This window comes from Armigeres subalbatus, chromosome 3 (genome assembly GCF_024139115.2).
Source record: "Armigeres subalbatus isolate Guangzhou_Male chromosome 3, GZ_Asu_2, whole genome shotgun sequence".
NCBI lineage: Eukaryota > Metazoa > Arthropoda > Insecta > Diptera > Culicidae > Armigeres > Armigeres subalbatus.
In genome coordinates, this window is record NC_085141.1 from 416391792 (window position 1) to 416412748 (window position 20957).

Sequence of the window (20957 nt, forward strand, 5' to 3'; positions counted from 1 at the left end):
AAAAAAAATGCTTTAGAAAGTAATACGGGATATTTCGAAGCTTATTTTCGAACAGTGCTTAGAAAATCGATGGATGAATAGATCTTCCTAAAGAAGCTATCATAGTGAAGATAATCTTCTTAAATTTCGGTTGAAAATTTCTGGAGTTCTGTTGAGCTTCACTTTATAATTATTTTTAAAATCTACCTAGGATTCCAATGAAAATATGGATGTATGATAATGTATTATTTCCAAAATAGATCAAAATAAAGAAATGAATGTCATGCAGATAAAATACCAAAAATCTTGATCAACTAAACTGCAAATTGTTTCCAGAATGCTTCCAACTACTTACCAATTTTCCGTTTTATTTGACGATATATAATTCCTTCGGTCTGCTGCAAAAACCGTGTTTTATCCGTGTTGGCAAAAATATTGCATCGGGAGATTGCACTGGCGACATCCGGATTATTTTCATGATTGGGTGGGCTTTTTGGGTTCGGAGCATTGACTGAGAATTTCTAATGACGAATGTTTGGTCGGTCAGCAGCAGCATGATACTATCAGACACCCGGAATAGTTTAATCCATGTTTGGTCCTATGGACCTACTGTCACTCGAATCGTAGATGATACTAGTCCGAAACAGGATCATCGCTGGACAGTTATTTTGTTTTGATCCATCTCTAATGGCTCTCCGAGGGCTTCTCACCTTGTCCTCGACTGAACAGCGTATCGTCTAGCGATGTTCCATAAATCCACGAAATTGAGCTGAAATTTGAAATTTTCTTCAGAATTGCCTAATGGAATTTCGAGGGAAACCATAAGTATAAATTTCACCTGGATATTATTCAGACCGATGATTGTTATACTTACATTAGTAGTAGAGCTTCGTTTACAGGTCACTATAAGGAGTTTTAATACTGGTCGTCCCATCAATTTACCACAATTTGACAGATTTTATCGATTTTATGCTCTGATCGAAGGAAAACTACAGAGAACCAAAGAAAAAATGGCGCACTAGGCAAGCGACGACAGGAGACGAGATAGGTCAGTGTTGCCAATATACATATTGCGTAGTGAATGATTGTCATATCACATCCAAAGTTGTGTAATTTCCACAACACTTTTGAGTTAATGGGTTGATATGATGTGTAATTATTCATCGCTTTGACATGCGAATATTACACAACTGCAACGAAATGGAAACTTATAGATCTGAACCTGCGTATATCAAGGAGATGTAGAATCACATCCAAATGAATGTCATTTTACATCTAAATTTCGTCTTTACATCGAATGTTCGGTACATTTCAAATTACGTTGATGGACATTACATTATTTTTTTGCTGTAGTATTAAGAAATAGGGCAACAGAAATCTACTTGAGATGAAATCTTGCAAATCGGTTAATAGTAATTAAATCGTGACAAAACAAACATAAACTTATTTCTATTTATAAACACGATTTTAATCACTTTCACAATGTAAATCCCTTCCATTACATACTTTGCTATTTTTTCATGAATCAGAATACAGCTATAAAGAGAGCTTACATTACGTTATTCACTGTTATCTGTGAGCAATCAAGATTTGACTTGCATTCATTAAAAACAAGTACTATAGGTGTGCACGGTAATCATATTAATATTCATTAAACTCACTTCTCCGATGTGAAAACCGATACGCCGATACCGGTTGAATTGTACAGTGCTTGCTGCGATTCACGGACAAGGTCAAATTTGTTTACATCCAAGCAATCTCACCAAGCGGCGTAGGCGTGCTGATACTAAGCCGGCCAAAGAACGTTGCATTTTTTGTAGACAAATGGGAGCGTCGTGTGCATTGATGCATGTCGTGCGAATATTTTTCTTACCAAAGACAGCAATGGAGAAAAAATAAAATTAACAAAATTGTGGGTGGGGGGGCTCCAGTTAGTCTTGGGATCTAGAGGTGTCTAATCCGGAGGCGGCGAGTTCGATTATCGTCCCTATCTAGGATATGTACCGGTGGAAAACACGTTCAACTCTCAGGAACATTGTGTGCCAATTGTACTTGCCCGGCACACGAGGTACAAATTTATGCAGTGGGATGCAATGGAAGCTCTCATTTAATAACTATGGAAGTGCTTATAGGAACAGTCAAGGTATGGCGAGCTAATGTACACATTTAAAGTCACCGTAATAAAAATTGACAAAAATAATCATTTAATTGAAATAAGTCCAAGCCAAGCTCCAAAAGGTACGTAGATTCATGAAAGGAGAAGCAGAAAAAAATAATAGTGCGGGTAGAACTTTACTGGATTGCAAACAGGCTCTTGCTAATAATAGCTAAAGATTATGACGGGCGATTAACCGGTTCATATATAGCAATTCTTAGTTTGTAGTCTTGGAAGTTATAAATACAGTGTTGACCCGATTTTGTCACTCCCCGATTTTGTCTACCCTCGATTTTATTACCTTTTCGACCTGATTTATCACCCCAAAAAATTTGTCATTCTTTTTATTTTCGTAAATAATACCAAAACAACATTGATTTTCATGAAATAGCTTTCACCGCCTGTAGTTTATTACGAACGACTTCGAGTACCTGGGCAATATTCTGTAAGCAATTTCGATAAGAAAAACGGTACCGTTCACGTATGGCCTTCGCAAGGCATAAAATGATTTATATTTGGAATGAACAAAAAAATGAAAATATTTTTTCCAATTTTGTCATACCTGTTTTATCACCCCAAAATTCACCAGGGGTGATAAAATCGATATTATAATATCCATGTCGAAAAACTTTCCATTCTCTACGTAATTTAACTGCCTTAACGACATTGTGTACCAGTAATATCACCATAGCTGCAGGATCAAATGAAAATGATTGTTTCCAAGTTTTGTAATTTGTTCAGAACTTTGAATAATTCATATTTCTCTTTCCAGTTTATAGGCAAATTTAATAAGAATCCCAGAGTGCGCTGCGCTGCGTTAGAATGAATGAAACCGGCTTGTTAATAAACAGAAAACTCTAGTTTGAATTTTTGATCATCAAAATTATCTCAAATTCATTCTACACTAGCAGACCCGACGAACTTCGTTTCGCCTAAAATTGATTGATTCTCTAATTAGTTCTCGCGCTATGCAGTCATTTGTGCTACATTTCCAGAAGAAGGAGGCCCAAGTAGCCATGGAGCTATATATGCTTGCAAATAATACAGCCATTAAAGTTGAAAAAGGCCCTTTTACGACCGAAATAATGCCTTATTACTTTGACATGTTGAAATAAAAATATGTAATGCATCGCTGCGTAACTGAACTAGTGTATCGTTGCTTGACAGGCGATGAATAAATGCATTTTACAAGCGTAAACTGATCTAATGAATTAGCATGTAATATGCTGATCTGTGATTGATTACATGCATGAATTAATGCTTCGTGGTTACTTGGGGGGGTTTCGAGCCACCACAGAAACATGTCTTCCTTCCAAACCTCCACACACCTTGATTAATTCTCGAGTTTATGAAGAAATTGTTGTTTTATTTGTATGGAACCCCTTTCCAAAGAGGGACAGTTTCGAACCATCTTAAGAACCTTCCCCTTTAAAAATCTCATGTATGCAAATTTCACGGTTCAGTAGTTTCCGAGTCTTAAATGTCAGACAGCAGAAATTGATTTTATGTATTATGCTCTCATTTTCCATTGGCTATCTTTTTTTTATCGCTTTTCTATCTATTATGATCAATCATGCGTGTCTTCGACCGGAATTAACAAATCCGGGAGTTTATAACCTTTGGTCCGGATCGACATTTATTCAACAGGGTGTCGACCAGCTGAAAAAATCAGGGAATTATCAGGGAATTCTTGGGTCAATCAGGAAAATCAGCAAGAGAGAAAGTGAACATGTTTTGTTTAAGCGTTTGTTCAAAGGTTTAAAATGGTCAAAAATTCATAATGTAAAAAAACTGAGTCGATCGGTCTCATCTTTTCAGAAATCAAGTCTATTTTTCAATCTGCGAACCAGAAAAATGAATTTTCCTTGATTTAAACCAGGATATTTTGACGAACTATTGGTTTTCTGAAGACAGATAGATTTAAAACTAGCTGGTGTTTATTTCCATTTTATAATTCATTTCACAAATATGAATCATTTTATGACTTGGAAAGACAAATGTGCCAACGGTACTCTGTATTGCTTGTCGGAAATGCTCACAGAATTCTTCACAGGTACTCAGAAGACATTTATAATAAAACCAGGCGGTGAAAGTTATTTCATGAAAATCAATGTTGTTTGTGGTATTATTTACGGAAATAAAAAGAATAACTAAAATTTTCAATTTTTTTTTCAATATCGGGGAGTGACAAAATCTGTCAACACTGTAGGGAGACTGAGAGATCTGATCCCTTTCTGATTCCCGATGTATCACAGCCAAAAATAAATAAACATACCGATTTCAACAGACTCTCTAAGACATAGTATTTAACTTTACTGATGTCTAACTGTTCTTAAATTATTGTTGTTATTGAGATATAATCATTTTTTTGGAGTGCTGTCAAAAATCGACTTTTAAAATACTTGGGGAAAATTGATCCATCTCCAAGAACTTGCTTTGATAAAATTCGAAAGGTGCCCTCAGATTTTTAAAAATATTTTTCCTTCAAAATACGCTGAATTTTGGAATTGCTGTACGTATACATGAACGGTTTTTGTTATTGGATTCGACAGCACATGCAATTTTAAAATTGGGGATACTTGATCCCTTTTCTATTATATCTACGCACAATATTTTTCCTGCCAACCCTTCTCAAATCTGTCAAATCTAAAAAAATAGAAGCCTGAGAACATATTGAGGAAATAACTTCAAATCCAAATATCCTAAAATTGATGGAATGTTGACATTTTCATCAGTAGATCATCAAGCATATTTATGGCGTGGTGAAAAATGAAAGCATTTGGTCATTGTTTTGAAAAGTTGTTCAAATTTTGCGTGGCTAATAAAAAAATCTTTAGGAAGATCAAAACTTACAAACAGCACTAAGATCATTTGTCTAGAGGATCTATACTAAAAATACGCTGGAACAAAATCTTTAGTTTTCGATAAAAAGGGGTGACTGTCTACCCGGGGATCAAGTCTCCCACTTTCCCTATTGAGACTTAAACCACTTACGTGAATCTTAAATAGAAGCACTACGAAGGCTTGAAGTCAAGTCAGTGGAAAAATCGAATTTAGAGAATTTTGACATAGAAAATCAGGATGAAAAAATCTCGATTTAAAAGTACATTGGGGTGAAATGGACATAGTGTGAGTAAAACGGACATGTTAAGAAATTAAGCTTAAAACAGTGAATTTAGTTCTAGGAACTTTTTTCAAATGGGCGTACATGATTCTAAGCTTGATTTTTGGAACGGCGACTATGCTCATCAATTAAACTGTTTTGGCGAACTTATGTGCCTAACAGGAAGAATGTATTCCTATCTATCAGGTAGTACCGTTAGCTGAACAAAGTATGCAGAATTGAGAGAGTTGCCATTTCAAATTTCAAGGTCAAACAACAGTTACGCCTATTTGAAAAAGTTCCTAGAGTTATGAATTGTATGCATAGGCTAAGTATCTCAAAATGAGCCTCTGTAAATAAAAATGTTGGATAATAATTTATATATTGAACTTCAAATGATTTAACTAAAGCATTGATATGGAAATGTTATTACATCTTAGCTTACATGTTCATGATAGAATTAGAGGAGGAAGTATAGAATCTCTACGGAAGTTTGGCAGAAGGAAGGTCGTGCGATATATACCATCACAAATATTGCCTCCGCTCGCTTTCAAATCGACTCCATAAAACATTCTTCTTACCTGCCGTATCCTAACGAACTCATCATTTCATACTTTCGTCTCTAATTCTATCAGAACATGTACGTCTAAGTTTGAAGATGATATTAGCATTTCCATATCGTGTAAATCGCTTAACTTCACTAAATCATTAATTAGTGTAAAAAGCATGTTACATCAATAAAATCACTTAAAAAGTCATTGATCTGAACAAAACTTGGAAATTCAAATTTTCTAATGAATGCTTGGTTTTCGGAGGTAAATACAACTATTCAAAATAAAATTGCTGGAAAAAAATGATGTACTTCATATGGTCCACCAGAACGTGTCCGTTTCTTAAAAGGTCCCAAAATCAATTTTGAGAAAATATATTAAGCCTTTTTAGTGGAATGTATTAAACGTCTAAGACGAATTGAGTACTGTCCAACCACCAGTTAATTTTCGTTATCTTTGCAGATAGTATTTCGACCACAACTGTGTGGTCGTCTTCATGTCTTGTACTTGACTGACTTCAAATTAAGTTCTCTGATATTTCATCTAAATATCTCTATTTATTTTAGCATGGGAAACCAGTGAAACAGATGCTGAACAATATTATTTTCCTGAAGGCAAGGGGGGAAAATAATTGTTTTTTATAATTTGGTAAATCGTACATAAGTTTTGATAGAAAAAACATACACCTGAGATTTTTGGACACAATGCATAACATAAGCTAAGATTTCCATGTATTAATGTTCAAAATTGGCTAGCGGAAAAATTGGTTTTAAAAAGAAATCCAAGATGGCGGCCAAATTCAATATGGCTGCTTATATTTTTATTACTGCAAATTGAGGATACACTCTTCCTCTTTCCAACGATATGCTGATCTCTAAGCTCGGTTGAGAAATGTTGGAGTTATGAGTTTGGTGAGTCAACAGACAAAATCCGTCCGTTAAAATGATTTCGTGTATAACTAACGAGGGGTTTATCTTCTGAAGAATTTAACTCGGATCCTCAATATACTCGCCGAAAGCTTTCGAATGAATATAAATTTAGGCATTTTTAAGAACCTCATGCAAATAGTGGCCCGGTCTCAGCGATATTACTAGTAGACCCGACGAACTTTGCTTCGCCTAAAATTGATTTATTCTCTGATTAGTTCTTGAGTTATGCAGAAATTTCTGTTTCATTTGTATAGGAGCCCCCATTTCCGAAGGAGGGAGGAATCTCGAACCATCTTAAGAACCTTCTCCGGCCCCAAGTATAAGTAAATTATATAGTAAAATTATAAGTAAATTAATTTTTATGTATATAGATTGAGTTATTTTCTCCTGCCCGGGAAGTATGTTCCGCGCATGGGAAAAGAAATTAAGTTGAACATAAGTTTTCAAGAAATATTACTGTAATTACTACCTTAAAATCATCAAATAATCGAAAACAACAGCCTTATACTTTCTACGTGTACTCGTTTTTAAAAATATGAAAAGTGTAGTGGTTTTACTAACAGAGCAAATATTTACAGAACAATAAAAAATGTGAACAATATTCCCCCGGACTACGGTATCAATAATTTAAACAATTGTACTACATATTTCTATATTGTCTTTGTTATACAACTCTGGCAGATATTTGTATTTCAACTGATATATGTAATGTTCATAAATGTGTAATGAAAATTGAATTATATATAGGGCAACTGTTCCATTTTCCATCTCACTGAACATATATTCATCTCATCACAAAACAGAGAAATACAGCACCATGGATTGCAATCATGTCGCTTCCTTTTGCTAACACGCGTGCTCACCACTGAAAAAAATCACAAAAATAAAAAACAAATCAAGTTCCATTTCATTGCTTTGTTTTTGATGGGATGGAAATGGGAGCTATGAGATAAAGTGCCGTACCAAATTTCAGCACAATCCTGCCGAAAAAAAGCAAATTATCTTAGTCACGGGGTTCCAAAATTTATTAAATTTTATTTTATTCAATTTATTATATGATTATGACTGTACATAGCTCCCTCAGTAGGTCAGCAGCACTCCAATGCTCTAGAAATACTAACAAAATTTAATCAACATTTATTTAACGTTAAGTGGCGTAATACTTTCCACATACCCCACATTGGCAGTTTGCACGAGCACGACACAGCTTCGTTTGTGAAATAGCTTAAACTGCGTCTACGCGCTAACTGATGATTGATGTGGCGCAATCCGCCTCGTTTCTGTTCTCAATGTGTTGTTCAGACTTAAATGTTGGACGAGCCTCCCAATCGTCATATCATATGCAAAAATGAAATACAGGGATACATCCATATGAATCAAATTATCCACTATGGTGGCCGAATCTTGTTTTCTCGAGCACTGGACATCATTATGTTTGTCACATTAAGATATAAATGCATGCAATAGAAGCCAATAAAAAATCTGCCGAGTAAAACTTTGTTGATTACATTGTGTATAAGTGGTAGTTTTATGAGGGCTTTCGTTAGCCTATCGAAAAGGGAGACGACTACAAAACAAGACAATGTTGAGGGTGGCTAGGTTCAATTTTCGTTCTGGTCTAAATTCTTTCTCGAGTTTCCTGGAAAAAAGTATCATTGTATTGGCCTCATGATATACGAATGCAAGAAGAGAAACTTGTTGTCTGAGACTCGTAGTTAATCATTATTGAAACACGGAATACTAAGCTGCAAATCCGCAGTGTTTCAATAGGGAATATAGTGCCAACGGAGGAGAAACAAGAAGTATAATCATGTAATTATGTAGTGTGCCTATGATGTGGTCCTGTATTAGCAAGAAAGCCAACAAAGATGGGACTAACATGCTAGCGGAGGGAGTATACGTTATTTACACGATTTATCTACTAAAACAAAGCTATCGATGTTGTCTATCGTTTCAATTGAACCGAATATGTCACACTGAAGGCAAACCTCACAGTTAAGGTTGGACTCTCTTTTTTTCTTTATTAAAGTGATTTTTTGCCTTCTCGTACACTAAGTGTACGTAAAGGCTATAATATTGCTTCAAAACAAAATTTGATAGGAGGCCGAGGGGCCGATTTTATATACCGATCGACCGTACTGACGAATTGAGGTGATGTGTCATGTGTATGTAGTATGTGTGTGTGTGTATGTGTGTATGTGTACAAATTTTGTAGACACATCTTTTGAACTTCCCATTGTCCGATTTGCTCGCAACAAGTTGCAGTCGAGCGGAATTCAGTCCCATTGTTTGTTGCTAATTAGATCAATAGCTCATCGCAATCTGGAGTTATGGCCAAAAACTGTTTTTGGAATAAAAAATAGCAAAATGTTCTCAACTGAATACAATAGATTCGAACTTCTGACCTCTGGGGTGAAGGCACTGCCATCACAACAAACCATTGGAACACACATGGTATGAGTAAGCAGAAGTCGTACAGCATTTATCAAATTAGTATGTGTTCATTTCTTTTCAAAGCCACAGAGTTCACTCTGCTAGGTAAAAGTACCAATATTGGAAGATTATTGAATCAATGAAAGAAAATATATATTTGATAATTGAAATTGATAGTTTTAATGCATTAACAAATAGACAAACTTTGAATTTGCTAGAAATGAAATATCATTTCGTCTTAATAATTAATCTAAATTTTTGGAGGCAAATGATTGATTATACTGCGTCGCAAGCATAATCGTCCAATATTGATTTTGCATGAGATATGGAACAGTTACGCTTTGGCGGCAGTATATAGGTAGGAAAGCCAATTTGTTGGAGAAATTATTGTTTTCAATTAGTATTCATAATGGCACAATTACAACCTGTCGCTTCAAGTAAAGAAACGTTAAGTAATGCAATGATGAATATTATTAAGAACCCATCGTCTCCACTGAGGCCATGATCGCCCTACAAGTGTTTATTTGGGTAACCTTTAACGAAGAGAAATGTGTTCAATAATTAATAACGTTTCTCTTTACTAAACGTAAGGCCTGGGAATTGTCGCGTTTGTCAGTGACACCTGACAAGATACATAAAACATGGTCAGTCAAAAAACTTGTCAACTTCCAGTTTTCGTCGCACGACTGGACCCCACGACCAGATGACAACTTTTCCAACGGACAATTTGCTTTTGTTGTATGTCTTGTTAGAGCACACATCTGCGACAAAAGTGTGACAACGATACAGTTTCGACTCTGTGCACGACACAAATTGGTCCGAAAGTAAGTTATCGCATCTTCTATTTGTCCATCTGCGGAGGAGCAATAGCAGCGGACAAATTTGAACACCATCGTACCGAAAAGGGCACTTTATAATTAATTATTTCTTTTTTCTTTGACAGATTTTCTGTTTAGAAGTAAGAAATTTTATTCAATTTTTCGTTGTTACGTCATAATAGGCCGATACAAATTTAAAATCTATTTTGTCTCCCCTCGGATTTTTTTTGCTAAAATAATATTTTGAGGGGCAAAAAAATAAAATTTGAGGATTTTCAAAACATTCAGAGAAGTCCGAGAAGTTTTTGATTTTTATTTTAATATTTATTTTTATTATCCCCCTTGACCTTTCGGAGACCAGTAGGACAAAAGTATATTAAATATTTGTAACACTAATATATAAACAAAGAAACAAGTGTCTCTTGCATAGAAAGATCCCCAGTGTCGAATAATGAGCTTAATGCAACGAAGTTTGCTCGCTTTCACGCGGTTTATTGAGTTTTCGTGCTTTTCAAGCGGGTTTTGGATTAATACGATTTTTTAACCGATTTTGTCTACGTGGTTTTGAAAAAAAAAAAATCGGAGCCAACGAAACAGCGATTTTTGATAAAGTCGTTTTACGCGGTTTTGTGATTTAGCGGTTTTGACTTACGCAGTAATACGTCCGCGTAAATAACTACTAGTGGATTCTGACCGGTAACCGTTTGTAGAATTGCCTCGATAGACGTTTATTTGACTGCAATATTTTATGTATAAGAGAAATACGGAATTTTATTTGAGCGAATATCCACATTAGGGGCAATTAGAACATTCGATACATTTACTGTTGTGGGGCCGTACACTTATTACGCTGCATTTTCGTTTTTTCGAAACCCTCCTCATGTAAAAATTTTTTTCTACATTATTTTTATTTATATGGAGAGTAAGAAAATGATAGTACTCTCCAAGTGCTTACGTGATAAGTGTACTGCTGAAACGCCTATGCGGGCTTGTTCATGCTATGTACAGCGTGGTATGTTTTTGGTTTACGTTGTTCAAAATACAACAGCTTGTGTTCTCGAGTGTTAATGGCCCGCTTAAAAGATTTCTGGATATAGATCATTACAAACCATTCGTGATTTTAAACAACATTTTAGATATGTAATTAAATGACGGATTTTGTTAAACAGGAGGACTAAAATCACCAAAATTGACACATTATTATTATGCGCATATTAGCCGGCTTCAACCTAAACCCAGAAACCACACCATTTCAATGTGGATTTGTCATCAATTCATAATGACAACATTTTGCTTGACAACGACAACAATTTTGTCGGACAAAATTCGAAGGTGACATGACGAACTTTTGTCAAAACCATAACTATTCTAATCCGTCTGGTTGTGCAAAACCTTAGTCGTGATGGAGAGCGTCACACGACAACATATCGTAACAAAATAAGATGTGACAAGATTCAAAATGTCTTGTCGAGCGAGAGACCAGTAGTACGCTGTATCGAGCTACGTTGGTTAGGTTTTGTTGTCCAGTTTGAGGTGACTGTTTTCTCTGGTTTTGTCGCATGGTTTCTCTCGTATGAAGGTGATAAACTCTAGGCCTGAATGGCCCATTTTTTCTATTATTTTGCTATCATGCGCTCGCATACCCTACATACGAGTTCGATCAGCGGCGTTCAATCAGCGTATGGGAGCGCAGCTGATGTGCGTGAGGACGTTATACATTTCGGCGGGGAGAACGGCACTGATTCGTTCATCTGCTTGCCGTCGGATGAATATCGCAGAAGCATCACCAACACACCGCATGGCCCTGACGAAAGCGAGTAAACAAAATGGGGGCGATGATGCCTTTTATTTCACGGCAAGGATATAGGGCGTCAATTTTAAAATGGTTGTTAAAACGTTAAAACATATTTAACCGAAAATAGTTGATTTTCAGGTTCGAAATTTAATTTACTTTTAGATTGGCAATGAAAGTCTAATATTTCGACCAAACAACATGTAGATATGTAGCCTGATATATAGGTGTAGACTTTGGCTATCTGTTGGTGGTGTTGGATTGCGTGGGAGTGCTCTCCCCTTAGATTTTAGAATCGATGTTTTAATCTTTGTTTACAAACGCAGAGAATCTGTTTTAAAAATTTGTTGAGTCAGAAAATAAAATTGTTATAAAGTTCATTGGTATTATACTAGAAAATATGTTTTGAAAAAAAATTAGAGCGAACGAGCGTCGATCAAAGGACTCTCTGAATGAGATAGAACGTTACCCCTCAGCTATCTTTACTTTGAAAGACTGGTGATCGAAGTATAACAGGTTATACGCAATTTGATGATCATCTGTGCTTGTGCATTCGCAAGGCACCGGCTGCTGTGTTTAGGTTCCGTGGATATTTAAATCATCTGACGTTGAAAAATATACGATTGAGTTTACGTCATGTGCTTTGTGTCAATTTATTCAGATAAGTCACCTAATATCTATAGGTGTTTTGGGTGCAGGAAAGCAACATCAATTTCAATATTTAATTTAAATCCACAATCCAATCCATATTGGCACAGTATATGTAAACATATTGGTCTAACAATTAGTTTGTAAATAAAACAAATTATTTTAGTAAATGGTTTGATTTTCTATAATTATTAATTTAGTATTATTCCTACCTTTTCGCTTGATACCTTTCTGTGGTTTTTGAAAGAATATTCATGAGCAAGTCCTAAATCTGACTACGCCAGACCAATTAATGTAATTCATATAGTGACAACATATTTTGAAGATTTCAAATAGCACTGGAATTATGTGGGAGATCTGAGTTTCGAAGGATTGAGAAAATTTTTCATTTTGTACACGAAAATGTATCAAACTTTTCACAATCCAAACATGATCATGTAGGAATCTAAGTTCGATAATTTAGTTTCTCGATGACTCATTCCAGAGGTTAAATTTCAAACGTGTTTTATGGTGGACTCTGGTGCGAATATTTTCGACAGCCTCTGTCCTACAGTTTGTTGTTTTAATTTAACTAATAACAGAGATAAAGCACTAGCTTTGTAACTTATACTAAATGTTAATAACATTTTTTATTAGTTATTAGTCAGTATAAGTAAACAAAATGGGGCGGATGATGCTTTTTATTTCACCCGGCAAGGGATATAGGGCGTCAATTTTAAATGATAATTAAAACGTTAAAACATTCTTAGCCGAAAATAGTATTTTTCGTTTGAAATTTAATTTTTCTTAGATTGGTAACATGAAAGTTTCATTATTTCTGATTATAAGACATGTAGGCTATATTCAAGGATGTTATATGATCATTTAGTCTGTGTTCAATCATTTAGAGTTCAACACATTCCAGAGGTTAGATTTCAAATGTAGTATGGTGGACTTCCAATCAAAGGTTCATTCACAACTTCGCCTAACAGTTTGATGTTTCAATTATACGATAATAGAGTTATAGACTAAAGTAGCTTATACTGAATGATTGGAATTTTGTTATCATTTGATAAAGTTACTGCAACTACACTGAATTCTCTTAAGGAATTTAAACATCGATATTAGGTGTAATATAGAAAAACCTTCGCATCAGAAGTCCACCGTATAACACATTTTAGAATTCAGCCTCTGAAAAGTTATAGACAACTACTAAATGATCGAAGCAGATTACTAAATGATCGATAACATCCTTGTGTGTCTAATATAGGTAAATACTCCGGTAGCTGTTGGTGGTGTTGGATTGCATGGGAGTGCTCCTCAGACTTGACAAATCGATGTTTTAATCTTTGTTTAAAAATGCAGATAAGTTCGTTTTAAAATTTGGTATTGAGCTGAAAAACAATTGAATAAAATTTATTGGTATTAACCAAAATGTTTAAATTTAATTAAACAAAAGAGAGTCAGGACGAGCATCGAACATAGACCCGTGAGTGAGAGCCTGCGTTACCCTTGGCTATCTCCGCTTCTTGACATATGAATCGAAGTATAACAGGTTATACTCAATTTGCACCGATCATCGGTGCTTCGCATTTGTGCAAGACCCAACTGTGCTGTGTTTAGGTTCCGTGGAATATTTAAATCATTTGAAAACATATACTGATTAGTTTACGTCATGTGCTTTTGTGTCATAATGTCAGATGTCAGATATGTCACCTAAAATTCATATGTTTTTGGTGTATGGACTCAACTTCAGAATCAATTTCAACATTTGATTTGAATGCATTCTTCCTGCGTTGCAGCAAATAATTCATATTCAGATATATGTAAAACATGGCTGGGCTAATAATTAGTTTGTAAAAAACAATTTATTTTAGTAAATGGTTTTGATGTTCTATAAATTTTAACTCACTATAATCGTACCTTTTCGTTGCATACCTTCTGTGTTTTGATAGTTAATTAATTCATGCTATACATGAATCCTAAATCTTGACTTCACGAGACCAATTAATTGAAAACCCATTCATAGGATAACATATCTGTTTGAAGATTTCAAATAGCACTGGATTATGTGGAGAGCTGAGTTGAAGGATTCGAGAGAATTTTTCTTTTGCAGCAATGGAAAATGTATTCAAACTTTCTACAATCCAAGCCAGGGATCATGTAGTAATCAAAGTTTAATCATTTAGTTTGTCGATGACTCATACCAGAAGTTAAATTTTGAAAGTGTTTTATGGTGGACTTCGATGCGAATATTTTCGACATTTAACCTCTGGAATGAGTTATTCACAAACTATAAATTATCGAACCTATATTACAAAATGATCGAAAACATCCTTGCTATAATCCATAACAAATTACACTAACGCGAACAACGATTTTGATTCCTGATAGAATAATATCAGCTATGCAATCAGTATGATATAAAGTTACACATTATTGGCACAAGTATGCTGATTTAGGTAATACCAGCTCGTTACGAGTAATCTATCAGATTTTGTTCAGGATAGTTTACCAAGTGATCTGATAAATAATTTTAGATCTTAGTATAATATATACAAAAGAAAATTAAATTAATCAATTTAATCTCCTTCAGTTAATCACTCCGAAATGCTCTCAGAAGAAAAAAACCCTAGTAGAATTCTTCTAAGACTTTATTAAGTCGGATCAAAATCGTAAATCTTAATTGAAAAGTGGTTTAAGGATTGAAAAAACGGAACTGCTCATCAGCAAAAAATGAATTCTTATCTATGATGAAATCATATACTATTTCAGAAGGTGAGAAGCCTAAGCTGGATTCTGACTTAAAACAGAAAAAGTTTGTCAATTGACAAAATTATGGACATATTACGAAGTTATGGATCATAATCACGATAAAATTGCGAAAAATTGTTTTTTATTAAATGTAGTTTTCTATGATAAATTTTCCAAACATTTATGGATCATGTCATACGTTCATGGGAAAATAGTATGAATGCTATTTTTTTCTTGATCATGTTTTATACTTATTTTACAATTATTTGATATATTTTGCCTTTCTCGTATACCAATGTAAAGGCTATAATTTCACCCAAACCAAACTTTTGATAGAAGGCTCGAGACCCATAGTGTTATATACCAATCGACCTCAGCTCGACGAATTGAGGTGATGTCTGTTTGTGTATGTATGTATGTGTGTGTGTGTATGTGTGTATGTGTACAAATTTTGTAGAACACTTTTGGAACTTATTACCGATTTACTGCAATGTTGCATTCGACGGGGAATGCGGTCCCATTGTTTGTTATGAAAATTGGCCTGATCGGACATTGCATTTGAATTATTGAAAATCATTGTTTTTCCCAAGGGTCCCCTTTGGAAAAAAATACAAAATCGAAAAAATTTTTTTTCAAGAATGGTGGAAATGCATAGTAATTAATGCAAAAACATGCAAAATGATAGAAAATATGCGATCTATCCCTAAAGTGCTTTTTGACCTTTCCTATGTGATTTTTTCAGTACATTTTACGATGCACGAGAAAGGCATCATCACCGCTAGGTGGATTAATCTGGTTTTATTTACAGTCACTCTCAAAATTGAGCGTACAGCATGGATTAGATGAATATATTCGAAAATTCCAAAGGAAATTTAATTGTTGGCTCGGTTGATTTTAATGTTTCAATATTCATCCTTCCTTGAATGTGCGTACATAAAATGGTTGAAATTTTTCTCTAGAGTTCATTTATTTGAAAATAATCTCAAAATACGCCTATTGGATGACAAAATTGAGCGTACAGCGAATTTTTCTCTATAAATTTCTTATTATAAAGATAAATGTATTTTAATATTGTTTTTCATGATTATATTTATAATAATAACATCCGCTATTAAACATTCAATGTTTTGAAATTAAACCATGTTTTAATCAAAATGGCAACAAGTAAGATGTATAAACAATGCTATTTAACAATTCAGTGCTGCTGGGCATCGTGTTTTATATATGATAGATAATCGAAATCGAGCGAGACATACAATAAATTTGGGAAAATTTAGTCGGTAAATGATGAAAACAGATGTAAACATACAGAGATAACGACAAATGTTAGGAATGACATAATTCATTGAAGGAAGGGATGAATATTGAAATGCATTAAAAACAACCGAGTATCCAGCTTTTTACGCTAGCTATAGTTTTAATAAGGGGTGATGCGATTATGACAGATACTGTGTACAGTTTTCTGAATAGTATCAAAGTAGCCTGATTTGAAATTTGTTTTGTTCTTTATCTGTCATACATTTTCGATAAATGTTTCCAAGTCACGGTAAATTGATTTCACTGCTTTGTAATAAACAATTTTTTATTTTTGATGATTTGGAAGCAGTATTCTGGGAATTTTAGTTCAAGAAACAAGCACGCCTGAGCCCCCAAACGCAGGCACACATAAACTCCAAAATGATGGTATGAAACCACCGGTAGCTTTTGCATAGGTACGAAAGACCTCCTTTCTCTTCGGGATATTTGGGAAATAAAAAGTTTAGAAAGAAATATTTGTATCAAATGCTGAATTATGAGGAAAATTCGATGAATGTAAGTGACGGTACGCAACATGAAAAAAAAACTCTGTGATCGTTGAACGGTTGTTCCCGAAAATAATATGCCGACGTACGCCTGTTGAGAAGGTCGATGTTAGATTTTTTTTTAGGAATTTCAGTTGCGGATCAGCAGCAGCGTAAGATGGCTCCAACGGAAAACAAGTTTCATAGCGGCCGAAATGCAGCCTGTTAAGGGACGGAAACGGTGAGAAATGGCTTCTGGTTAGCAGTGGTCAATTGAACCGGTGCCAGCGAAATTGGTACATGTTACATTGAGTATATTTTACAAGAGACGCATTTTCCTAATACTTCGAAAATAAAATTCAAATTAGCAATTTTCTGATCTAACTGTACCAACGTGTTATGACTGAAGTGCCTAAAGGTAGTAATGAGAAATATGCGAAGTTTTTGACAAATTTAAAGTTTGTTGAACAAAATGCACATGTACCACTATTAATGGGACAAAATTAAGCAGAAACCGAAAATCGTTGCCAGTAAAAGTGGTACATGTACATTTATAAAATTATTTTAAGTGGCAGTAACCATCTTGTCATTCAAAATAGGATTAAAATCTGTGGCGGAAACATCCATGTTGTCAAATTTTCTTTTTAGCAAGCTGATTTTAGTGGGTAGAACTGCACACCACTTTTCCTGGCAACGAAATTGTATTATACCAGAAATTAAAAGTGCATATATAATATTTTTCTCCAACAGAGCGTACTTTGATCAAATTATAAAATTTATAGTGACAAGAGACGTCGATAGGTGATTCAAAGTAATGACCAGCATAAAAGCTGATAAGCACCACCAAAAGACACATGTGTATCTATTATTCGGTAAAATTTGGTTATATTTCGAACGCAAACGAGCGTTGTTTTCCAAACGAAAAGGGGTACTGGCTCCTTTAATCCATTTCATGCACCCATATCAGTAACAATTGAAATCAAACAAGTTAAGCACGAATGGCTTTATTTTAGATGTTGAAGTGAGAAAAATTCAAATAATGTAAAATATAGGTGTTAGATGGCCCAGGAAAGTTGTCTAATCACGGGCACCCCAGATTGTGTCTTTGGGTAGAAAATCAACTTCGAAAATTTCAGCAATCGTTGTTGCATAAGCTCGCATTTGATTTGAAGTTATGGATTTCAGCAAATGTATAGAAAATACACCTCCGTTACTTATTCGATTGAAATTGGTTCTGATTGCTCGATTGACCTCAGAATTGCAAAACGCAGTGGTATGCTACAGAAAATTCCACAGAAATTGTATGTTGATTAAATGAACTTTTATATAGGTTTCAGCTGATGCGATTCCAATAAATCAAAAATAACAGCTCAAATAAATCAGTTGAAAACTATATAAAGTTCTTAATCATCATACAATGTTCTGTGAAATTTTCTGTAGCATACCAACTGCCGTTTTGCAATTCTGAGATCAATCGAGCAATCAGAACCAATTTCAGAACGAATGAGTGACGGAGGTGTATTTTCCATACATTTTGACTGAAATTCCCATACAAACTTCAAATCAATTGCCAGCTTATCAACAAGCGATTGAGCTGAAATTTGACAGATTGATTTTCTCACCTTAAGACAATTTGGGGTGCCTGTGGAATTCGAAACTTTTTTTCTCCCCATACTAAGCTGGGCCAGTCTAGTGCATATTATAGGTGCATATATAATAGGACAGATACGCTACCAGTAATAAAACACAATAACTTTAAATAACAACGGATGTGCTATTTCGGCCGTTGGGGAATGTCAGAAAAAAGGCTTCGAATGTCTAGATGAACCGATGAAGAACTCATTATATCGTCTCAGATTATATCCATCCATCCATCGTATGTATCCACTCGAAACATATACACAGGGTCGGAGGAGATTATGTGTATTGATTTCACTGAAATTATAAGTCAAATAGTATGTCATCTATAGATTCAGTTTTCAAAGATAACTGTGACTATCTTCTGTACTTGACTGTCGGTCAAGTCGAGGCATAAGACATAGAGACCACATTGAATACGTATCTCAAAGATAACGAAATAACTGTGGAATTAATGGATAATGCTTAAGTTTATACATTCCACTAAAGAGTTAATATATTTTCTGAACATTATGAGCATATAAAGAGATGAGCCAGCCCAGGGCTGAAAACCTCTAAAAAAAACACACACAAAAATTGGGCTTATCTGCCTTAGCATAGCACTAGTATTTTTTTTTAAATCTTTATATTTCGTGATATTTACCAATTTTAATAAGTTCAGCACTAGACCTTAGCACTTAAAGAGTTTTCACATAACATGGCTACGATTAGTTGCCTTGTTGAGCTTAGTGAAATAATAAACTGGGCTGATACAATTGAATTAATTAATAATCAAATGCGCATACGCATTATACAAAAAAAAGTTTCTCCGCATTTACTCAGTGATCGAGTATGAGCGATAAAACTGTCACTATTCCTGTCCAGCAGTCCGGCCGGCTTGTGCCTGATTATAATACACACGCAAGGTCAGTATAACGATCACGTCGATCTCATTTCCATAGGTTGGTCCAAAGGTCAGTTCTGTTTACTTGTCCACTCAACTTTTGCTAGGGCGTCTTCAGCGAAGGAAATTGCGATTCACTTTTTAAAGGCATTCCTCCACCGATTGAAATTCATTGCAATGCAATGGAGTTCCGTTACGGTGTCCAATGGGGAATCAACTAAATAAACTTAACCAACAAGAACAATTATCATTGCTTTGCTTTCCGTTGCGTCTTCGGCACATGTTTCGCACCGAAGTATCTGTACACTTGGGCTCATTGCAGACAAGAAAGAAACATGACTAAATGCACGTATGTCTCCTCTATTTCTCAAATGGAATTGAATACTTGCATATTAACTTCAATTAAAACAGAACAGATGATTCGCCAATTCATAGATTTCATCCCAAAGACACCATTTGTTATCACTTTTCAACCAACCTGATAACGGAAGCTTTTTCAGCAGCATTATTACTTTCTGTTTAGAATCACTGATATAACTTAGTACACGACAGATTTTTTGAATACTTCAAAATACAGCATGTATTGTTCACTTTTGATAAATATTTATAAACACTCAGTTCGATAGCGGAATATCTAATGAACAGTTTTGAATCCGAATCAAATTGCGCGATCCCGAGGGAATAGCGATCTATTCTACCACGCTGCTCAGCTGAGACTGTAGCGAAGGCAACAACGTACGAAGGGATATAGTCGTGTTCCACACTTCTTATTGATGGGTAAGCACATGGGTCGCCTAATCGCGCTCTCTTGTAATTCGTTTCGCGAGAGCTGACACCATACGCGATACGCAGCAATAACGCACATACTTTTGCATTTCATCGAGCTTTAATCTTTAGCTTTGACAACAGAAAGAATCCCTGTTATAACCATTAATTATAAAAACCTAAAAAAAATCATTCCAGATTATTTTTGCCGGTTCCCTTTTAGCATTAGTATTAAAAACAACAATTCGCACAAATTAGTAGACGGTACACGCGTAAACAATTGTATGAGAGTAGAATCACTTCCATCTGTTACTAAAGCTATTAATTTGGGACTAATCATTATCTCATATATGAAAGCAAGTACTTCTCCAACAGCCGAGATCTCTTCCAATTACGTCCTTGCAAATTCTGAGGAAAGGGTGGAGCTGGCATAATTGTAACAGGAATTTTTGGAATTTGTAGTATGAAATGAATAATAATAGGATCAGTTTTGATACACCATGAAGTACATATAGGTAGAATCAAAATTGAGATACATAGTAGGAAAGGGGTCAGGCCTGGGAACTTTGTTCTAAATTAGTTCTGGTGTCTGTAGCTATTGAATCAGAGAATGATGACATCCGCGCGCAGTTGGATTCCGCAGTTTGTAATCGTCAGTTTGATTGAAGCATTCTAAGTTAAGCAAAAGTTATCGTGTATAATTATATTTAACAGTCAAAACATAATTCCGTTCATCCGTCCGTAATAAA

The 20957-nt window shown here is 34.9% G+C and overlaps 1 protein-coding gene across 1 annotated transcript in view; it reads right to left on the reverse strand.

The window, feature by feature from the left end:
• The window catches only part of LOC134224271 (alanine--glyoxylate aminotransferase 2, mitochondrial), a 36093-nt gene extending 15924 nt beyond the window's left edge, over nucleotides 1-20169 (reverse strand). The window contains 1 exon segment of the mRNA XM_062703603.1: nucleotides 19922-20169. Within this exon segment, the coding sequence (XP_062559587.1) occupies nucleotides 19922-19949 (28 nt within the window). The 5' untranslated portion in view covers nucleotides 19950-20169.
• Between the last annotated feature and the right edge of the window lie 788 nt (nucleotides 20170-20957).